The sequence below is a fragment of the Urocampus carinirostris genome, chromosome 6 (genome assembly GCF_059441175.1).
Source record: "Urocampus carinirostris isolate Australia breed hairy pipefish chromosome 6, RoL_Ucar_1.0, whole genome shotgun sequence".
Taxonomy (NCBI): Eukaryota; Metazoa; Chordata; class Actinopteri; order Syngnathiformes; family Syngnathidae; genus Urocampus; species Urocampus carinirostris.
Genome location: NC_142354.1, coordinates 11410329 through 11429707, shown reverse-complemented (window position 1 = coordinate 11429707; position 19379 = coordinate 11410329). Strand labels below are relative to the sequence as shown.

Below are 19379 nucleotides of genomic sequence, written 5' to 3'. Positions count from 1 at the left end.
GCTAACTTCCTGCTAACTCCTTTTCAACCCACTGATCAATCCCTGTCAATTGAGTCCTTCTAATGAGGCAAATCGCCTTTTTGAATATTTTTTTTTTCCATTTCAGGTTTTATTTTCTATTCTTTAGTAAAATAGAAAATAGGTTTTGCTATAAGAATACCAAACATTGAATAAATAAACAGTAAAATATATTTCTTTTTGACTAACATGAGAAAAATAATACACAAAATGAGTACATCATTTTGTAATAATAATAATGATAAATAATTTATTTGTATTATTTTACTAAAAGAACAGGTAAAATGTGAAAACGTTTTTACTAAAATAAGAAAATAAAGAAATTATTATTTTTTATCATCTAAAAAAAAAGCCCAAATTTATGTGCTAAATTTGATAATAACCAATATCGATTTGTTATCAGCAATACTTTTGTTTTATTTTAAAAGAAACAGTTGTAAAATGTGAAAATATGCAAAAATATATATTTATCCCTCACTAAAATAAGTTAATTCATGTTTATATGTATAGTGACACGACCGGAGCGGAGACAGGACCCACTTGCGTTGCGTTTCTCACAAGTTTTATTGGAAGAAAGAGAAAGGGTTGCACCCACGATCTGGTGAGTGCTGGACGCGGGAAGCAGATAGCTCTGAACGCGGAAGTGGATCCCCCTGGTCGAGCGATGGCAGAACGGGAAAATGTAAGCGAGTCGTAAGCCAGGAAAGGAGAGTAGACGTGGTCAGGGACAAAAAGAGGTCGAACGCTGGGACGGGAGAGTAGACGTGGTCAGGATCAAAAACGGATCGAAGCAGGGGGACAGACGGGAGCAAAAAAACATCAGGGAGTCAGGTTCGAAAAAGGCTTGCTTAGAGTTAACTGAGGTTCGCAGACCGACTGACAAAAGGGGACAGATAGGAGTGGGTATAAATAGAGACAGGGAGCCAATCAGAGGCTGAGGCAGTTGGATTCCCATCGGTCATCATGACATATAGCCTTTAATGACAAATCACAAACTACCATTAAAAAAAACAAATGCACAATACAAGTAGTTTTTTTATTATTCTATAACAAAATTAAGTTGGAATATACAAAAAACATTTAAGAATAATATTTAATACTAATGGATAACTCATTTCCATTATTTTAATAATAGTATAAGTTGAAAATATTCTATATTTTGACTTTGTATTCAAAATAAAATATCCCTCCAATTAGTTCAATTTTTTTGTAGAACATTGCATTCATTTTTCTCATTCTATGTATTATTTTTGAGAAAGGAAAATGTTTTAAAAATATATCAAATGAATTCAATTTTAAAATGACTCAATACTTTATATCTATTCATCACATATAACATAGAATATTTTCTTTTATTTTACTACAAAAACGAATTGAAACTCTTCTATATGTCGGCTTTGATTTTTTAGTACAGTAATATTCCAATTAAGGGAATATTTATTCATTACATTTATTACTTTTGAATCATGCCTAAAACAGAAACCCATTGTCAGAAGCAGAACGGAAACAGGACCCACTTGCGTGACTTTTACCACACGCTTTATTGAAAGAGAGAGGAAGGGCTGCGCCCACGATCTGGTCTTTGTTAGGCGCGGGAAGCAAGTCGCTCTCGTACTCGGATTGTGATCCGAACGCGGAAGTGGATCTTCCGTAGCGAGCGATGGCGGTGTCAGGGAAGGAAAAACAGGTCGATAGCCGGGACAGGAGAACAAAAACGTCGTTGGGGTCGGACACAAGTCGTAAGCCGGGACAGGAGAGCAGACGCGGTCTGGATCAAAACAGGTCGTCGCGGGAGACAAACAGGAGCAAAAAACTGGACAGGCGGGAGTCAGGGTCAAAAAAGGCTTGCCTAGTATACGCGGAGATTTGCAGACGGACTGACAACAGGGGATTGACAGGACAGGGTTCAAATAGGGACAGGGAGCCAATCAGAACCTGTGGCGGTTGGCGCCAAATGAGCCGGCACAGGTGAATCGGTAATCATGACACCCATGCCCTTAAGTTAGGTTAAACATGAAAAAAATGCTTGAAAAATTAAAAAAACGAGAGTAGTTTTTGGTTACACGATTCCAAATTCGACACCTCTAAAACTGTTCCCATCGCAAAACATTTTTCTCTTCTTGCTGCCAAAATTCTCAAACTACCACACACAAAGTCCTGCCTGCGCCATGTTTATTGACTTGCACATGTGCATTGAAGTGGTTTTGGCTAGGAACCGGGGCGGTTTTGCGGTCCATCGGGGGGCGGAACCGCTCCGAAAGCTTGAAATCCGAGCCTGCGAGTCCTGAATCCCACATTGGCATTGAGTTAGCCTTTAGGACACAAACAAAAACCGAAGAGATCGTTTGAAACTTATTGGATCTTGCTATTACTTGTTTGTTTTTTAAATTAATAACAAAGAAAAATGCCTTCTGCCGGTCCTGCACACAGCAATGTGCAATGGCACACTTCGAATCGGACAGAAAATTGCACCCTTCCTTTCAGCAATAATCAACTGGGGATAATGGATTGCAGCCACAGCCTTACATTTCAGTATGGGTTGGCTACAACGGCATGCCTTCTGATAAAATTGCCGTCTGAGGGTCCAGCTTACAGCAATATGCAATGGCACACTTCGAATCGGACCGAGAATTGCACCCTTCCTTTTAGCAAAAGTCAACTGGGGATAATAGATAATAGATTGTGGCAACAACAGTGCATTTCATTTTCGATGGGTTGCAAACGTCATGCCTTCTGATAAAATTGCCTTCTGCCGGTCCCGCTCACAGCAATGTGCAATGGCACACTTCGAATTGGACCGAAAATTGCACCCTTACTTTTAGCAATAGTCAATGGGGATAATAGATAATAGATTGCGGCAACAACGGTGCATTTCATAATGGGTGGGCTAGAACGTCATGCCCTCAACCAGTCCCGCTCACAGCAACGTGCAATGGATCACGGCTGCAGGAATACAGTTCGTTTTAGGTGAAAAGAACAGAAAATCAAAGCCAAAAGGTCTGACAAAACTAAGTTCTGTCTGTCCCAGCTTGAAGCAATAGTCTTCTGGGGATAATAGATCATGGTCAAAACAGTGCAGGACACAGATTTGCTCTCTCTGCCCCTGCTCTAACCAATATTCGACTGGGGGAAATGGATCTCGACCAAAACAGTGCAATTAGTTTTAGGCTCACACAAGTCTCACCTAGAGATTGTTGGCAATCTTGCTGCTACGGGTACCCCCAAAAAACAAAAATGAGAAGGAAAATCGTGCGGCTTGGTCACTTTGAATTTTTGTAGTTTGTATTTTTCCATTTGTTTTTGTGCACTGTTTTTTGTTGTTGTTAAAATAACGCATAGTAAAGTAAGAAAAATTGGATTATATCATTTTTAAAACAAATGTTTCTGTCCACAGGAAATCTGGCTAATTTTTAAATATTTTCTATACAATTTTTCTTGTATAGAAAATATTTAAAATACATTTTATTTTACTTAATAAATATATATAGATACATGATTTAAATTGATTCTTAAACAAATTCATAAAATTTGGTTCAAACCACACAATAAAGCGACATCCAATCCCACACTGGCATTGATTTAGTTTTTAGGACACAAAGAAAAACCGAAGAGATCTTTTGAAACTTGTTGGATCTCACGACTACTTATTTGTTTCTAAAAAAGAAAAACAAAGAAAAATGAGTTGTCACTAAGGATGCACCCAAAATAATTTTTGGCAAAAATGACTAAAAGTCCCCCCAAAAAACGTACAACCGAAAAAACGATGTTCTAATGACGTCACATCTAAGGTGAAGTGAGCCGTGTGAGGCTGGCTTTTACTCGGGGCGGAGTTTGTGTCCTGATTTCCCCGTTTGTCTCCGGCTACGACCTGTTTTTTGATCCCGACCACATTTTTTGCTCTCCTGTCCCGGCTATCGACCTGTTTTTCCATCTTCGGCACCACCATCTCCCGCTCCGGAAGATCCACTTCCGCATTCGGAACACGATTCGGAGCACTGGATCGCGGGCGCTGCCCTTCCTCTTTCTTTCAATAAACTTGTGGTTAACGTTACGCATCTGGGTCCTGATTCCGTTCTGGTCGTGACAGTTATACAGTCTCTACATTGTTCCGAGTGGTATCGGGGTTTGCCAAGTGTGCGGGGCATGAGTCTTGCCAGACCACCTGAAAATTCCAGCAGGATTTGAAGTGAGGAGAGTTTTGGGAATTCTCCACTGGACCGCCAATGGCTCAATTTTTCAAACCATGCCTTCTTCTTATATAAACCAACCGCCATTTTGTCATTGCTTTTGTAAAGGGACACAGTATTAACAAGCCCAGAATATTTTCTATGTTTTTGTTTTATCCGTTTAATTATATGTAGAACCACAAAGGAAAGGCTTTGCTCCAGTGCTTGTTTTTAAATGTCTAGTCTCTCAACCCAGATGTTGATTAGAACACTCGGTGGAAGAAAACGCTTTTCTTTTTTCAGTTTTGGTTTTTGCCGAAAATTTTCCCTCTGAAGTATTCCCTTTTGTGATTATTATTATTATTGTTTCGGTAGGAATAGTTTACGACGCTCAGATGCAAAAGCATCAATGCACCTGCGGGGACAACAGTTTCCATCCAGAACATCCCGGAAGAATCCAGAGCATTTGGTCCCGCTTGCAAGAAAGGGGCCTAAGGAGCCATTGCGAGGTAAGAAAAGACTTTTCTCTTATCTTTTTGGCCGATAAAGTTCGACATTTTTCACTTTTTGGTAGCATCTCCGGAGTCGGAAAGCCACTTTAGAAGAGCTGCAGTCGGTCCATTCGGAAAAACACGTGCTCCGCTACGGAACCAACCCTCTGCACCGCCTCAAGCTTGACAACCCAAAATTGGCCCGTGAGTCTTTCTAGGAGCTCAGTATTTCTGATCTGTGATCGTTTTCGATAGCATTATTATTTTTTGGACAACCCCAAATCAGCTCTCGGTCCATTTCAAATTGGGTTAAGTTTTGTAAACAGAAGAAAGAAAAGTCAAGTCGAGTCCTGTTTATTTGTGACGCCCTTAATCACAAAGAGTCTCAATGGGCTGCACAGACCACTGCAAACTACAGACTATTATGGCACCATCCCCTGATCTAAAACCTACATGAGGGCAAGGGAAAACTCAAAGACCTCAATTCAAGTCCTGTTTATTTGTGACGCCCTTAATCACAAAGAGTCTCAAAGAGCTGCACAGACTATTGCAAAATACAGACTATTATGGCACCATCCCCTGATCTAAAACCTACATGAGGGCAAGGAAAAACTCAAAAACCTTATGTCAAGTCATGTTTATTTGTGACGCCCTTAATCACAAAGAGTCTTAAAGGGTTGCACAGACGACAGACTATTGCATACTATAGACCTTTATGACACCATCCCCTGATCTAAAACCTACATGAGGGCAAGGGAAAACTCAAAAACCTCAAGTCAAGTCAAGTCCTGTTTATTTGTGACTTCCTTAATCACAAAGAGTCTCAAAGGGTTACTCAGACTACAGACTATTGCATACTACAGACTACTATTACACCATCTGATCTAAACTTGCAAGGAGAACAAAACTCCCGGATAATAATTTCCAACCTTGTTCTAAAAGCCTGGTTAATGAAGAGGAACATATCTTTCTTTCCTCCACGTGTTTGTTTATAAGACGACAGGTCGGTCAAACTAAGAGCTGGAACTGAGGACTTTCATCAAGGTTGTTAATACTGAATATTCTGGGCATAATGGTTGTGCAATTTCAAACTAACCGACATTTTATACAAGTTTATAGTTGAGTATACACTCAAAATCCAATTATTCTTTCAATTTTAAAAACATAAACTTAATTAAATCAAACACCCCCAATCTCTTAGAAATAGATAATTTTTCCAATTTTAAGATTTTTTTTAAACAAAATTATTATTATTTTGCAGAACCACCAAATATTACACACATTTATTTTTCTTATTGCACTACATTATATAGTAAATACCAATATTCCCCCCCTAAAAAAAGAAAGAGAAATCTTAACATTACTTTTAAAATGTATATTTTGAGTTTTTTATCACAAAATAATTGATATACAGTATATATTATTCTTCTCATTTAAAGTTTTATTTAGCTAAATTACTCAGATTCTTTTGGTAAAATGAGAAAATATTAAACAAATATTTTCATTTTTATCATTTTCACAAAATAAGAAAAAAAACATAATTTTTGTAATTTTTAAAATGTAAAATTAATTTCAAAAATTTTTTTTCTTTTTTTTTTCACAAAATACTTTATATATACTGTATTTTCACAAATAAAAGGCGCAACGGGTTATAAGGGACATCCCCCCAAATAGTTTTTTGTCTATTTTTTCCATTCATAAGGCGCACCGGACTATAAGGCGCTACAGTGGGAACGTCAACAAAACAGTCAGATGGTTCAGCCAAAATTATTAACCCCTTAACATTCCGACGGTTCACAAAGAAGCAAATACGTGTCTCAGACACGTACGGACACGGTGTTTGTCTGATGTCACCAATCACTCAAATGTGTCATTCCACACATCAATAGGAAGGTTAAACTCTTGGGATCCAAGAAATGCCTACCATTCCTTAATTTCTATTTTCCTTTTTTGCCGAAAACTGTGTGGACAGCAAAATAAGAATTTCATTGTGCAGAGAAATGTGGTTCTTTACTCTGCATATGACAATAAACTGTCAGGGAAGACCAGAACAGAGCAGGAGACCCCAGAGCGTTCGTACAGTTCTTTATTTGGGGAAGCGTAAGGGTTAGCGGGAGACGTGATCAATCGTAGCGAGGGACGAAGGCAGGTCGAGTTTACCAGGACTGAAGAGAAGATCGTAGCGTGGGACGAAAGCAGGTCGAATCAGGGGCAGGTCGGATCGGAGGCAGGCAGGCAGAATCAGGTACACAAGAAGGCACATGTAATCGGGAGAGTCTTACGGGGTACAGAAGTAATCCTCCGACAAAGAGTTCTCCGCGTAACGCGTTTAAAAAGGGAGCATTAACCAATCAGGAAGCACATTCCAGCGCGCCACATGATTACCCCAGGTGGCTCCACTTGGGTAATCATGACATAAACATTTTGAATTGAATTGAATTTAAAAATAGACTCATCACAGAAACATCAAGATCAGTCTGAAATAAGATACTGGGAAAATATAAAGCTGGGGTAGCTCACCAAAGTCTTCTTGCAGCCATCACGTTCAGTAATAATACGCAACCATGGTCCTCTTACATCCGTGAGTGTCATAAATTCAACCGTGTCAAATATTTACAAACTCCAAAACATGTAATAATGCCAACAAATAAAAGAAAAAAATCCGCCAAAAAGCATATCCGCATTGATAGACATTGCTTGTTGCTAGCTGTCTGTTTAACCCCATAATTCCTGTTTACAAATACAGACTAGTGAAAAATGTTTTCTCCGTGCCGTAGAGCAACCTAACCTGTGATTCACATCTTTTTCGGCCAATTGCAGGCTTAGTTTTGCCCCGTTTTAGCCTAAGCGAGCCTGTAAATGCTAAAATGGACCTGCCTCCTTTACCTCCGAATAACTTTAGCTAATAGTGACCAATTCAAATGATGATTGATACATTGGTTAAGGAAATGAAACCTACGGTGTATATATATATCCCAGCATACACCACGGACTACTACGCCTACGGGGGAAAATCGAGTTGGCGGCTGCTTGCCTTAGTTGCGAGACCTTGTGACTCAATATTCATCCATATATATGATGTTTTTAGCTAAATTAGTCACACTCTTTTGCTAAAATAAAGAATATATTAAACAAAATTATCTATTTTTATTTACTACTATAACAATAACAAACTGTTATATCAAAAAATTAAAATAAACAATTTAAACTGTGTTTAAAATATTTGTAACAATTGGAATTTTAAATGTAAAAAAAACCTCCAATTTAAAATTTGCTAAATTATCTGCCATTTTTCGCTTCAAATTCGCTTATTTTAAGTAAAATGTTGTAGATTTTAAGAGTAAAACAAATTTAAAATGTTTTAAAAAATCTATATTTCAAATTAGCAAAGTTCTGAGCCATTTCTGTTTCAATTGTGCTTATTTCATGTAACATTTTCCATAAAAACTGTCATGATTATAGATGTGATGCACCTGTGACCGCTCCTTTGGCGCCAACTGCCTCGGACTCTGATTGGCTCACTGTCCCAAGTTAAACCCATTCCTTTCTGTCACCTGTTGTCAGTTCATCTGTGAACCTCAGTTAACACTAGTCAAGCCTTTTTTCGACCCTTACTCCCACCTGTTCTTTGCTCCCGTCTGTCCCCCGGCTTCGACCCGTTTTTGATCCTGACCACGTCTACTCTCGTCCAGGCTTTCGACCTCTTTTGTCCCCGACCACGTCTACTCTCCTTTCCTGGCTTACGACTCGTTTCTGACCCCGACCAAGTTTTTGCTCTCCTGACCCGTTTTCCATCGCTCGCCACGGAAGTTCCACTTCCGCGTTCAGAGCGACCTACTTCCAGCGCCCAGCGATCACCGGATCGTGGGCGCAACCCTTTCCCTTTTTCCCAATAAAACTTGAGAGAAACGCAACGGAAGTGGGTCCTGTCTCCGTTCTGGTCTTGACAAAAACACAATAAAAATATAGAGTTTTTTTGCTGTTTTTATCAACTATCATTTAATCAAGAATCTTAACCTGATTAATAAATATGATCCATTCCTTCCCTTAGGAATCTTGGCTCAACGTATTTTCGTCATGTTACCATGCGGAGGAGTGGGGGTAAGTACGGCTCACTTATTTCAAAATCCATCCGGGGAATACTAAAACACGCTAAATTCTATGACTGCACATTTTCGAACTGCTATATCAGAAACTCATTTGGATTGCTGTGTCTGTGGAGCCGTTTATAAAACTATAAAGGAATTCGTTTGAACCCGAAGAGAAAAGGAAAAGGGGGGGTGTCGGTCGATAAGACGGGGGATCTGCCGGGATTTCCGGCTCATGGCTTCAGTTATTGGAACAAGATGGCGGCGGCCGCCATAAAAGAAATTCCTCCGCTTTCATTGTTCCTTTGAGGGACCCTGCCAAACATGCGACTTCAAATTTGAGATTTGCCCAATGTTGACCACGTTTGTCTTTACGTTTGAATCGCAGAAGAAGAAATGAAAAGCAGTAAGGCTAATTCCTTTTGCTACAGTGGATGTTATTCCAGAATTGCACAGTAATTATCGGGCCGAAAGTTATTGAATTGATACTGGAAAAATATGACGTCACAGGAATCAATCAGATAGAAAATAACAATATTTAGTCACTTGACACTTCGCTATAATGTTCAATCAGCCGACACAAGAATCTCATTAGAATATTTTTACATTTTCTATAATAATGCTAGCATCACCTGGTTGTGTCTTCTCTCTACCTCCACATAATATGTGCATGGCACTAAAAAAACTTGACTTTTTAGAAAAATTGTAATCATTTATGTTCCTCATGAGAAAATATTCTCTATAGAAGTCCAAGCATATTTTGGTCGACGTTCCTCTCTACCTTTTCATAATGTGGGTGAGAGCTTTTTAGAAAGATCTTAAGCATTTATGTTCCTCGTTGTACAATATTTAGTTTCTCTATAGAAGTACTAGCACATTTTGGTCTTGTCTCCTCTCTACCTCTCTTTAATGTGTGCTTGGCACTGGAGAACTCAACTCGTTAGAATGTTTTTAGGCATTTATATTCCTCATCAGAATATTTTGGGGTTTTTTTTGTACATGTTGAACAAATAGTTGCAACTATAAATTTGCGTCAATAATAAAATCATAAACAGTTGTAATTGGCTAAACGTTACAGTCTTCTGATGTAATACATTTATCGCTACTATCAGTGTCTGTAACTCATGAGAAAAAGTTATCGGACAGCAGGGCAGACAACTCTGTGCGGCTACTTTGGAAAACGATAGATAGATAGATACTTTATTCATCCCCGTTGGGAAATTCACACTTCCAGCATTATCGTTGTGTTGAAAAATAAAATAATAAAATAAAAGAAATAGAATACAGAAATACCCAATATAGAGTGTTGAGATAGAGTATTTAAATAGTGCTACATAAAATACACATTGTAATAAAAATAGGGTAATATGCAAATATGAGGGTGGGGTTTAATGTGGGCTTTTACTCCCCCGTGTGGAGTTAAAGAGCCTCATGGCATGAGGAAGAAATGATCTCCTCAGTCTGTCCGTGGAACAAGACTGTGACAGCAGTCTGTCGCTGAAGCCTCTCTTCTGTTACTTGCAAGACTTGTATTTTTGTCCGTTATCCTGCTCGTATATCCAGTATCCGGTATCAATCCCGCCTGTCCTGTCCAGTATCTAGCTCCAGTATGCAAATGCACGACCTTTTAACGCTTGGGAAAGTACAGAAGCACAAAGTTGCTGCAGGCTTCCGATTGGCTGCCGAGTATGCAAATTGCCAAACGAAATTTCCAAAACCGAACGAAGATTTTGAATCGGATTAAAGCAAACGTTTGAGTTGCAAGAAAAATCCGTCGTTTTTTTTCCTTTTTTTCCTTGAAAAAGTTGTCGGACACCCGGGCAGAGACGTTTTATAAGTTGTGCGCCCGACGAAAAAGATGCACGCCCCGGGCGTCCGGACGGACGATATTTCAGACACTGCTACTATAGTATATCATAAATTTATAGTACCGGTATATAGTATAACTATATGCTATTAAATGATATATAGTGTAACTATAGTATACGGTTGTATTTATAGTTACAAATGTTTGGCGCCCACAGCTAAGATAATGCGAATTTATATGATCCATTTTCTTAACCAAGGCATGTGTGCCGTTCATTGTTGGAGCACTGGTATAATGTTTAAAATAGATATTTATTTTCACATATTAAGCACAACCTTAACAATATGAATTAACTGTGATATCTTTATGTTAGTGTTATATTACTCATAACAATATTTTGTCATTATAGATATTACTGACAAAGTAAGTCAAGCTCTAGTCTCTATAAGTCTACTCTTTGGACAGATGTTTATCATTTCATTATAATTGTAAACAAAAGTAATGAAACGTATAAAAGTAATTGGAATTTGTGTGTGTCCCCCCCCTAAATTTAGCAAAATTTAGATGGCTTGCGGTTATCTGTATCGGTATCCGAGAGCAGGATTTTATATTTATTTCGTTTATCTTATACAGTGGAACCTCGGTTCTCGACCATAATCCGTTCCAGAACCCTGTTCGAAAACCGATTTGTTCGATCACCGAAATCATTTTTCCCATTAAAAATAATGTAAATCGTTTTAATCCGTTCCAACTCCCTGAATGTTTAGCTTGAATGTTTAACGTAAACTTAAAGCTAACCCAGGCTAATCGTACGTTCGCGTTATCGTAATCTTCCGTACGAAAGATTACACTAACATGAACGTGTAAAAATAAAAAAATCAGGTCGTTTACAAGTCATTTAGCAACTGGGTCTCCACAACAAGTGGTGAGCGGTTCATTGGAAAGGGGGCTCCGTTCCAACACCCTGAATATTTAACGTAAACATGAAGCTAACCCAGGCTAATCGTACGTTCGCGTTATCGTAATCTTCCGTACGAAAGTTTACGCCAACATGAACGTGTAAAAATAAAAATAAAAAAGGATAAAGAAAAGAATTATGAATAGGATTTCTTACCTTTGTGGTGGTCAGCAGAAGGCGCAGGTGGACGGTGGGGAGGAAAATTATTGTTTGGAAGGATGTTCTTTTCTCTTAAAATACCGATCTAATGACACTCGCTTCTGCCTTCTTTTTAGCACTTTTCTAAAGTGACTTATGACAGGCATAATTAGGGGCTAAAACACTCCATTCACCAATATCTAAAGCGAAAGCAAAACGAAGCACGTCCGCACGCGATAACAGTCGGTCAGGAAAAGAGCAATCTACACCCGTACGCCGCTCAGCCTCGCACCCTAGCGTACGCACTCACGCATTACCGGCGTTCGAACTCCGATTTTTTGACCGAACAGCGAAGCAAGAATTTCTCGAATTGTTTGGTCGGACTCCGATTTGTTCGAACTGAGAGGCGTTCCAAAACTGGGGTTCCACTGTACTTGCAAATGCGTTGACCCCTCAACGATGGTCTCTCCAGGTGGACAACGATACCATCTGGAACGAACTTCACACGGCAGCGGCATCCCGGATCGCCGCCGGCTGCGTGGTGGACCTGGCTATGAAGGTCGCGCAAGGTGAACTCAAGGTCAGTATTGGTCGCTTAAAGTGGTTAAGAATTATACAAAGCTGCAGTTCAACCTGACCTACTGTACACAAATCGGATGACATGCTTATCCTCACATGGTCTTTCTTTGCCTTGAATAATAAGATAATGTTTTTCTCCTCACATGGTCGCTCTTTGCTTTGTCATGCTTTTTTTTATGGTGAGATGGTTCTGGCACCCAAATTGCTAAATATAAAACCATAACAAGAGCAATCAAGAAGTATATAGGATGAAATTATGGTAAATAAACATTAAAAGAATGATTAGTCCTGCTTGTTGATATTTTTCACAGCAAAAGAAATTACAACTAAAAATAAATACAAATACTATAAAAAAGAATGAAATACAAATAAATTAGAATAAATACCAAAATAAATTAGGTCAGTTTTTCTATTTTTGGAATACTTTTTTCATTTTGTGACTTTTTCCAAATTATATTGATTTTTCTTTCATGTAATAATATTGTCATATTCTTTTAAGTCATATAATTGATATTCTATCGTTTGATATTCTATCAATTATAAGAATTATTCCAATAAAATGAGGGGAAAAAAGCTAATTTTAAATTTCTTATTTAATAATTTATTTTGAGAAATATATTGAGTAAAATCTAAAAACTGTCCTGAAAATGAACAAAATTTTTTGCAATCCGCTGCATCAGATAATTTTGCTCCTTTTAAATATTTCTACAATTAATCAGTTTTGAAAAAATATTTTAATGAATTTCAAAACAAATACTAATTTTAAATACTTTTTTTTGGGGGGGGGAGTGATTATTTCAAGTTAAAAAAAAATGAACAAAATATTAACCAAATAAGGTAATACTCCTAATTATGAATAGCATTTTTCTTTTTGGGTAAAATTGTGTTTATAATGTAGGGGAGTAAAAAATTTTTTTTAAAAGAAATGTGAACTAAATGTAATAATACAGAAACATTTTTTTTCAAAACGTTTTTCAATTCAAGTCTGTTTTTTTCTCTTGCACTGATAAATATTAAAAAATGATAAATAATAAATAATATCTATCTATCTATCTATCTATCTATCTATCTATCTATCTATCTATCTATCTATCTATCTATCTATCTATCTATCTATCTATCTATCTATCTACCCTGGTCATTTCCCTCGATAGGGGTGACCAACAGCAAGACAAACACATACAAAAAAAGAAAATGAATAATAAATAATAAATTAACCTTTTTTATAATCTTCTTTTCCAGAACGGATTTGCTGCTGTGAGGCCTCCCGGACACCACGCCACGTTCTCGTCCCCTTTGTAAGTGCACATTTTCATTTGATTTTATTTCTTTTTTTTTGACCTATGAACTCGTATCCGGCTCCTACCTCGCTTTTTCTGGTGGGAGGTTCTGAGCGCTTAATGGGTGGGCGTGAATTTGCGACATTAACATGTCTCCAGAATTTTTATTTTGTTTCTAAGAGAAGACGGTATATCCTTCACATACACCAAAGCCCTCACAGTTTACAACCACTGCTGACGCTTACATTCTTTCTCAACTTTTATTCTCCTGTGATTGCACATTCTCTCCAGTGTCACATTTTTACCGGCACCATAACGCTTTTTTCCTACCGATACGCGATGAAGATACTGATAAGAGAGCATTTTGTTTTTCTTCACCGCTTCATGTCAAACATACGGCCAAGAGCCAGACCCGGACTGTTGGATGATTTAATCCGTCCCACCAGAAATTTCTGAGTATGTCAAAAAAGAAGCAAGTCTCTAGGTCATATCTATCAAAACTTATGATTATAGACGAGTTATTCACATTATTAAAAAATTGGAGAGAGGACACGACCAAATTGTGCCACAACTAAACTCACTTAATGGGAAACCAATCAGCCCGTAAAATCACAATAACCTAAGTCATGTAATTGATTATGGCCAAACTCTCCAGTGCCTCACCTACATTACAAAGATGTAGAGAGGAGACATGTCCAAGTTGTCCCATTGCCACTTGCCCTCAACAATCACAACATTCATAGCCATGAAACTGATTCTGGCCAAACTTTCCAGTGCCTCGTGTATATTATGAAGAGGTTAAGAGGAGAAACAATCAAGTTGAACTGCTGCCTTTATAGATAATAAATCAGGCCCGAACAACCACAACATCCTAAGCAATGCAACTTATTAAGCTTTTCAGTGCTTTGCACACATTATGAAAAATAGGAGAGGAGACAAGACCAAATTGTGCCAATGTCCAAGTTCTCCCTATACCGCTTGTATAAAAAAGTCAATTAGCCCTCAACAAGCACAACATTCATAGCCATGAAACTGATTCTGGCCAAACTATTCAGTGCCGCGTATACATTAAGAAGAGGTTAAGAGGAGAAACAACCAAGTTGTGCTGCTGCCTTTATAAAAAATAAATCAGGCCCGAACAACCACGACATCCAAAGCAATGCGACTTATTACGTTTTCCAGTGCCTCGCACACATTATGAAAAATAAGAGAGGAGACAACACCAGATTGTGCCACCACTAACTAACTCAATGGCAAATCAAGCAGCCCGTTAAATCACAATAACTAAGACATGTGACTGATTATGGCCAAACTCTCCAGTACCTCACCTACATTACGAAGATGTAGAGGGATACATGTCCAAGTTGTCCCATTACCACTTGTATGAACAAATCAATGAGCCCTCAACAACACACAACATTCATAGCCATGAAATTGATTCTGGCCAAACTTTCCAGTGCCTTGTATATATTATGAAGAGGTTAAGAGGAGAAACAAACAAGTTGTGCTGCTGCCTTTATAGAAAATAAATCAGGCCCGAACAATCACGACATCCAAAGCAATGGGACTTATTGAGTTTTCCAGTGCCTCGCAGACATTATGAAAATTAAGAGAGGAGACAGAACTAAGTTGTGCCATTACTTCTATAGAAAATGAATGAACTTGTACAATCCCAATATCCAGAGTAATGCGATTTATTATAGCAAAGTTTCACAGTGCCTCACAGACATTATACAGGAGTAGAGAGGAGACATAACCAAGTTGTGTCACTCGTCCTTCTATAAAAATCACTTCAACTAAACCATCACAACATCCAAAGAAATGAGACTTATTACGGAGAGGTAGGTGGAAGACACAACCAAGTGGTGCCACTATTATTTCTATAGAAAATATATCAGCTTGTACAATCACAACACAGAGAGCCTTACAACTTAATATGGCCAAATTCTCCAGTGCCTCACACTTATTACAAAGAGGTAAAGAGGGTACATAACCAAGTTGCAAAAAAAAAATACTCACTCTTAGAATGACGACAAAACCTTTATTTATGAACATAGAGTGAAGTGAAATAGCATCGAATACATGAGACAAATGTAATTAAAGAGTCATGTTCGCAAATGTTCAAAGTGATGGCCATTATTGTCCAGACAACGCTGATAACGCGCAAACGTCGCGAAACACATAAAAAGAGTGAGTACATTTTTTTGAGACACCCTGTAGAAACTCAATTAGCCCGTACAAACACATCATCTAGAGCTTTGCAACTCATTAAAACCAAGCTCTCTGGTGCTTAGTGCACATTATGAAGAGTTAGAGAGAGGACATGACCAAGTTGTGTTACTACTTCTATACATTTCAATCAGCCCATACAATCAAAACACGCAGATCTATGTGACTGATTAATGGCAAAGTTCTCCAATGCCTTATGCGCCATATGAAGATGTAGAGAGACGACATGACCAAGTTTTGCTACTACTTTTATGGAAAATCAGCTTATACAATCAAAATATCCAAAACAAAGCAACTTATTATGGCCAAGTTTTCTAATGCTCTCCACCCATTGCATAGAGGTAAAGAGGAGACACAACCAAGGTGTGCTTCTACTTCTATGGAAAATCAGCCTATACAATCACAACATCCAGAACAATTCAACTTAGTATGGCCAAGTGTTCCAGTGCCCTCCACACATTGCATAGAGGTAGAGAGGAGTCACAACCAAGGTTTGATTTTACTTCTATGGAAAAACAGCCTGTACAATCACAACATCCAGAACAATTTGACTTAGTATGGCCAAGTGTCCCAGTGCCCTCCACACATTGCATAGAGGTAGAGAGGAGACACAACCAAGGTGTGCTTCTACTTCTATGGAAAATCAGCATATACAATCACAACATCCAGAACAATTTGAGTCAGTATGGCCAAGTGTTCCAGTGCCCTCTACACATTGCATAGAGGTAGAGAGGAGACACAACCAAGGTGTGCTTCTACTTCTATGGAAAATCAGCCTATACAATCTCAACATGCAGAACAATTCAACTTATTATGGCCAAGTTTTCCAGTGCCCTCCACACATTCATAGAGGTAGAGAGGAGACACAACCAAGGTGTGCTTCTACTTCTATGGAAAATCAGCCTATACAATCACAACATCCTGAACAATTCGTCGATAAATATGGCCAAGTGTTCCAGCCCTCCATACATTGCATAGCGGTAGAGGGGAGACACAACCAAGGTTTGCTACTACTTCTATATAAATCACAATATATACTCATTAGGAACAAATCACTTTGAATGTTTCTAAAAAGTAATATCAGCTGATTGAATACTATAGCATAGCGTCACATAACTAATTATTGTTTTTTTCCCTATTTGGTCAATAACTGTAATGTCATACTTAATCGTAATTGGCATCCCTCAATGAAACTGTTTCACTTTGTCCCCTGGACTGTGGCCTGGAACTCTTTTTCCGGGATGTTTACAGATTTCGGGTCTGAGCGTGACATTGTCCTTTGAAAACATTTCCGTCATCGCACAAAAGCGTCCCTTTTGAAAATATTTACATGTTAGCGTGAGCGTCACAAGCTGCATCCAATAATCGACTCGTGACTCTTCGAGGTCCATATGGTGATCGTTTTGATATCGAAACGATGACGCCGATCTGATAAACACACGTTTAAGACTTCCTGTTTTCCTGCAGGGGTTTTTGTTACTTTAACTCTGTGGCCATCGCTGCCAAACAACTTCAGCAGAGACTCAACGTTGGCAAAATACTCATCGTGGACTGGGTAAGACTTGATTATTTATGTGTTTTCTGGAATACAAGGTATTCCTCGTTATAAGACACACATTCAAAAAGATTACTTTAAGTGATATTTTTATTACTGCAGGAAAGGGGTCTAAATGTAGTGGAAGCTAGAGCTCTTGTTTGTGATAGGAATGAGTGGAGAGGTATTGTGAAAGGAAAGTGGGATGTTTGGTTGTGTTCTAAGGGATGGGCAGGGCACCTGTATGATACGGCAGGGGTAAACCAGTGAAAGCTGTCGAGCCCTGCTGTTGACCAGCGTGTGTTGTGTCACCCTGACCCGAGTGACATGGCCTCTTTATTGTGTCCCGTTTCATCTGGAGGGACGAAAGCATGACAGACTTGGGTGCTGAGGTGCTTAACTTGTTGGGGTGTTTGGGCATTTGGGTTGGCCATGGTCAATTTTTTGTGTTTTTTGCTACTTTTTCCTTTTCTTTGTTTTTGTCGAGAGCCATGCTGTTTTGACCCGCTTAAAATGAAACTCAAGGTTGTGGCTGCAATCCATTATCCCTAATCGACTATTGCTGCAAGCGGGGGGCCAGCAGAGTGCATGTTAAAAATGGGAGCAGGGCTATTTAACAGTGTTCTGGTCTCCATTCTTCATGGTAAACGAGAGATTACTGTACTCCAGTCTTGATATTGAATTTGTTCTGTCGGTATCGACATCCAGGATGTTCACCATGGCAACGGTACGCAGGAAGCTTTCTACAACGACCCGAGTGTCCTCTATATCTCGCTCCATCGCTACGACAATGGAAACTTCTTCCCTGGCGGTGGACATCCTAATGAGGTAGGGTCCTGATACATATTTTTATCCCTGGCATTATTAAAAGGAATTTATAATAATATAGTAAAAATAATTTGTAAAACAGCAAACCGCTTATTATCATTCACAGAAAATGTATATAAATTAATTGTAAATTATATAAATAACATTTTCAGCAGCCAGAATTACAAACTAATTTTTCTCATTTAAAAAAAGCTAAACTAGAAAAAAAGTTATTTAATTGAAATATAATAAAAATAAAAACAATAAAATTACTAGTAAAGAATTAGTAAAACAACAAAACCATATTTCTTATTTCACTAAAAACAGTTTTAATTTTATTATTATTAATATGTTTATTATTATACTTTCTCTGAAGGAGCTCAGTGTTTCTGATGTCCCTTTTTTATTTTTATCCATCTATCTATCTATCTATCTATCTATCTATCTATCTATCTATCTATCTTTCTCTTCCCCTGCATCTATCTTTCTCTTCCCCTCCATCTATCATTCTCTTCCCCTCCATCTATCTTTCTCTCCCCATCTCTCTCTCTGTGTCTCTCTCTCTGTGTCTCTCTCTCTCTGTAATATATATATATATATATATATATATATATATATATATATATATATACAGTATATATATGCTGTATGGTGCAAACAAACACATTGCAATTATAATCAATAAACAAAACAAAACAAAATGGCAATAATTATTATCTATCTAGATAAATGGCTAAAATGGCTATCTAGCTACCTAAGTGGCTACCAAGGTTATAAAGGGTATCTACTGTCATTATATCTAGCTAGCTAAATAGTGCTTTAGTAAATGACTATCCAGCTAGCAGCTGTCTATGTATGTAAACGGTTATAATTATGAAAACACTTCGCTTTTGTATTTCCTGTGTCACTTCCTCACACGTTTGATTTATTTTTCACGCCTTTTTGTTTGTCATCTGCGCGACAGTCAAGCCTTTAAAAATGTGCCTGTGGTGCTCCCATAAACCAAACTTAGCGGTTGCATTCCCTCCAAATATTCAAACTAAATGATCAATGTTTCCCCATAAATTAAAAAAAAAAAACGGGTGGATTTGAAGGCGGTTTGGCCGACTCACCGGGGGGTCGTGATGTCATGGAGCCGGCACGGTAAAGCGGCAACGTCCTAATGGATTCCAGCGAGCTTCAAAAACATGAAAGAGAAAAAGAAGAAGCACTCTGAGCCATCTTGAAGAATTGTGTGTGTGTGTGTGTGTGTTTTGCGAGTACATTAGCAGTTGGCAAAGGATG

General features: G+C 38.2%; 1 protein-coding gene across 1 annotated transcript in view; it reads left to right on the top strand.

Moving 5' to 3' along the window:
* Positions 1 to 19379, top strand: part of LOC148363815 (histone deacetylase 7-like) — a 76002-nt gene that overhangs the window by 40425 nt on the left and 16198 nt on the right. The window contains exons 13-19 of the mRNA XM_088337874.1: positions 4560 to 4693; positions 4759 to 4879; positions 8727 to 8776; positions 12139 to 12246; positions 13488 to 13543; positions 17222 to 17309; positions 17997 to 18116. Coding sequence (XP_088194000.1) covers positions 4560 to 4693; positions 4759 to 4879; positions 8727 to 8776; positions 12139 to 12246; positions 13488 to 13543; positions 17222 to 17309; positions 17997 to 18116 — 677 coding nt within the window. The remainder of the gene's footprint in view (positions 1 to 4559; positions 4694 to 4758; positions 4880 to 8726; positions 8777 to 12138; positions 12247 to 13487; positions 13544 to 17221; positions 17310 to 17996; positions 18117 to 19379) is intronic.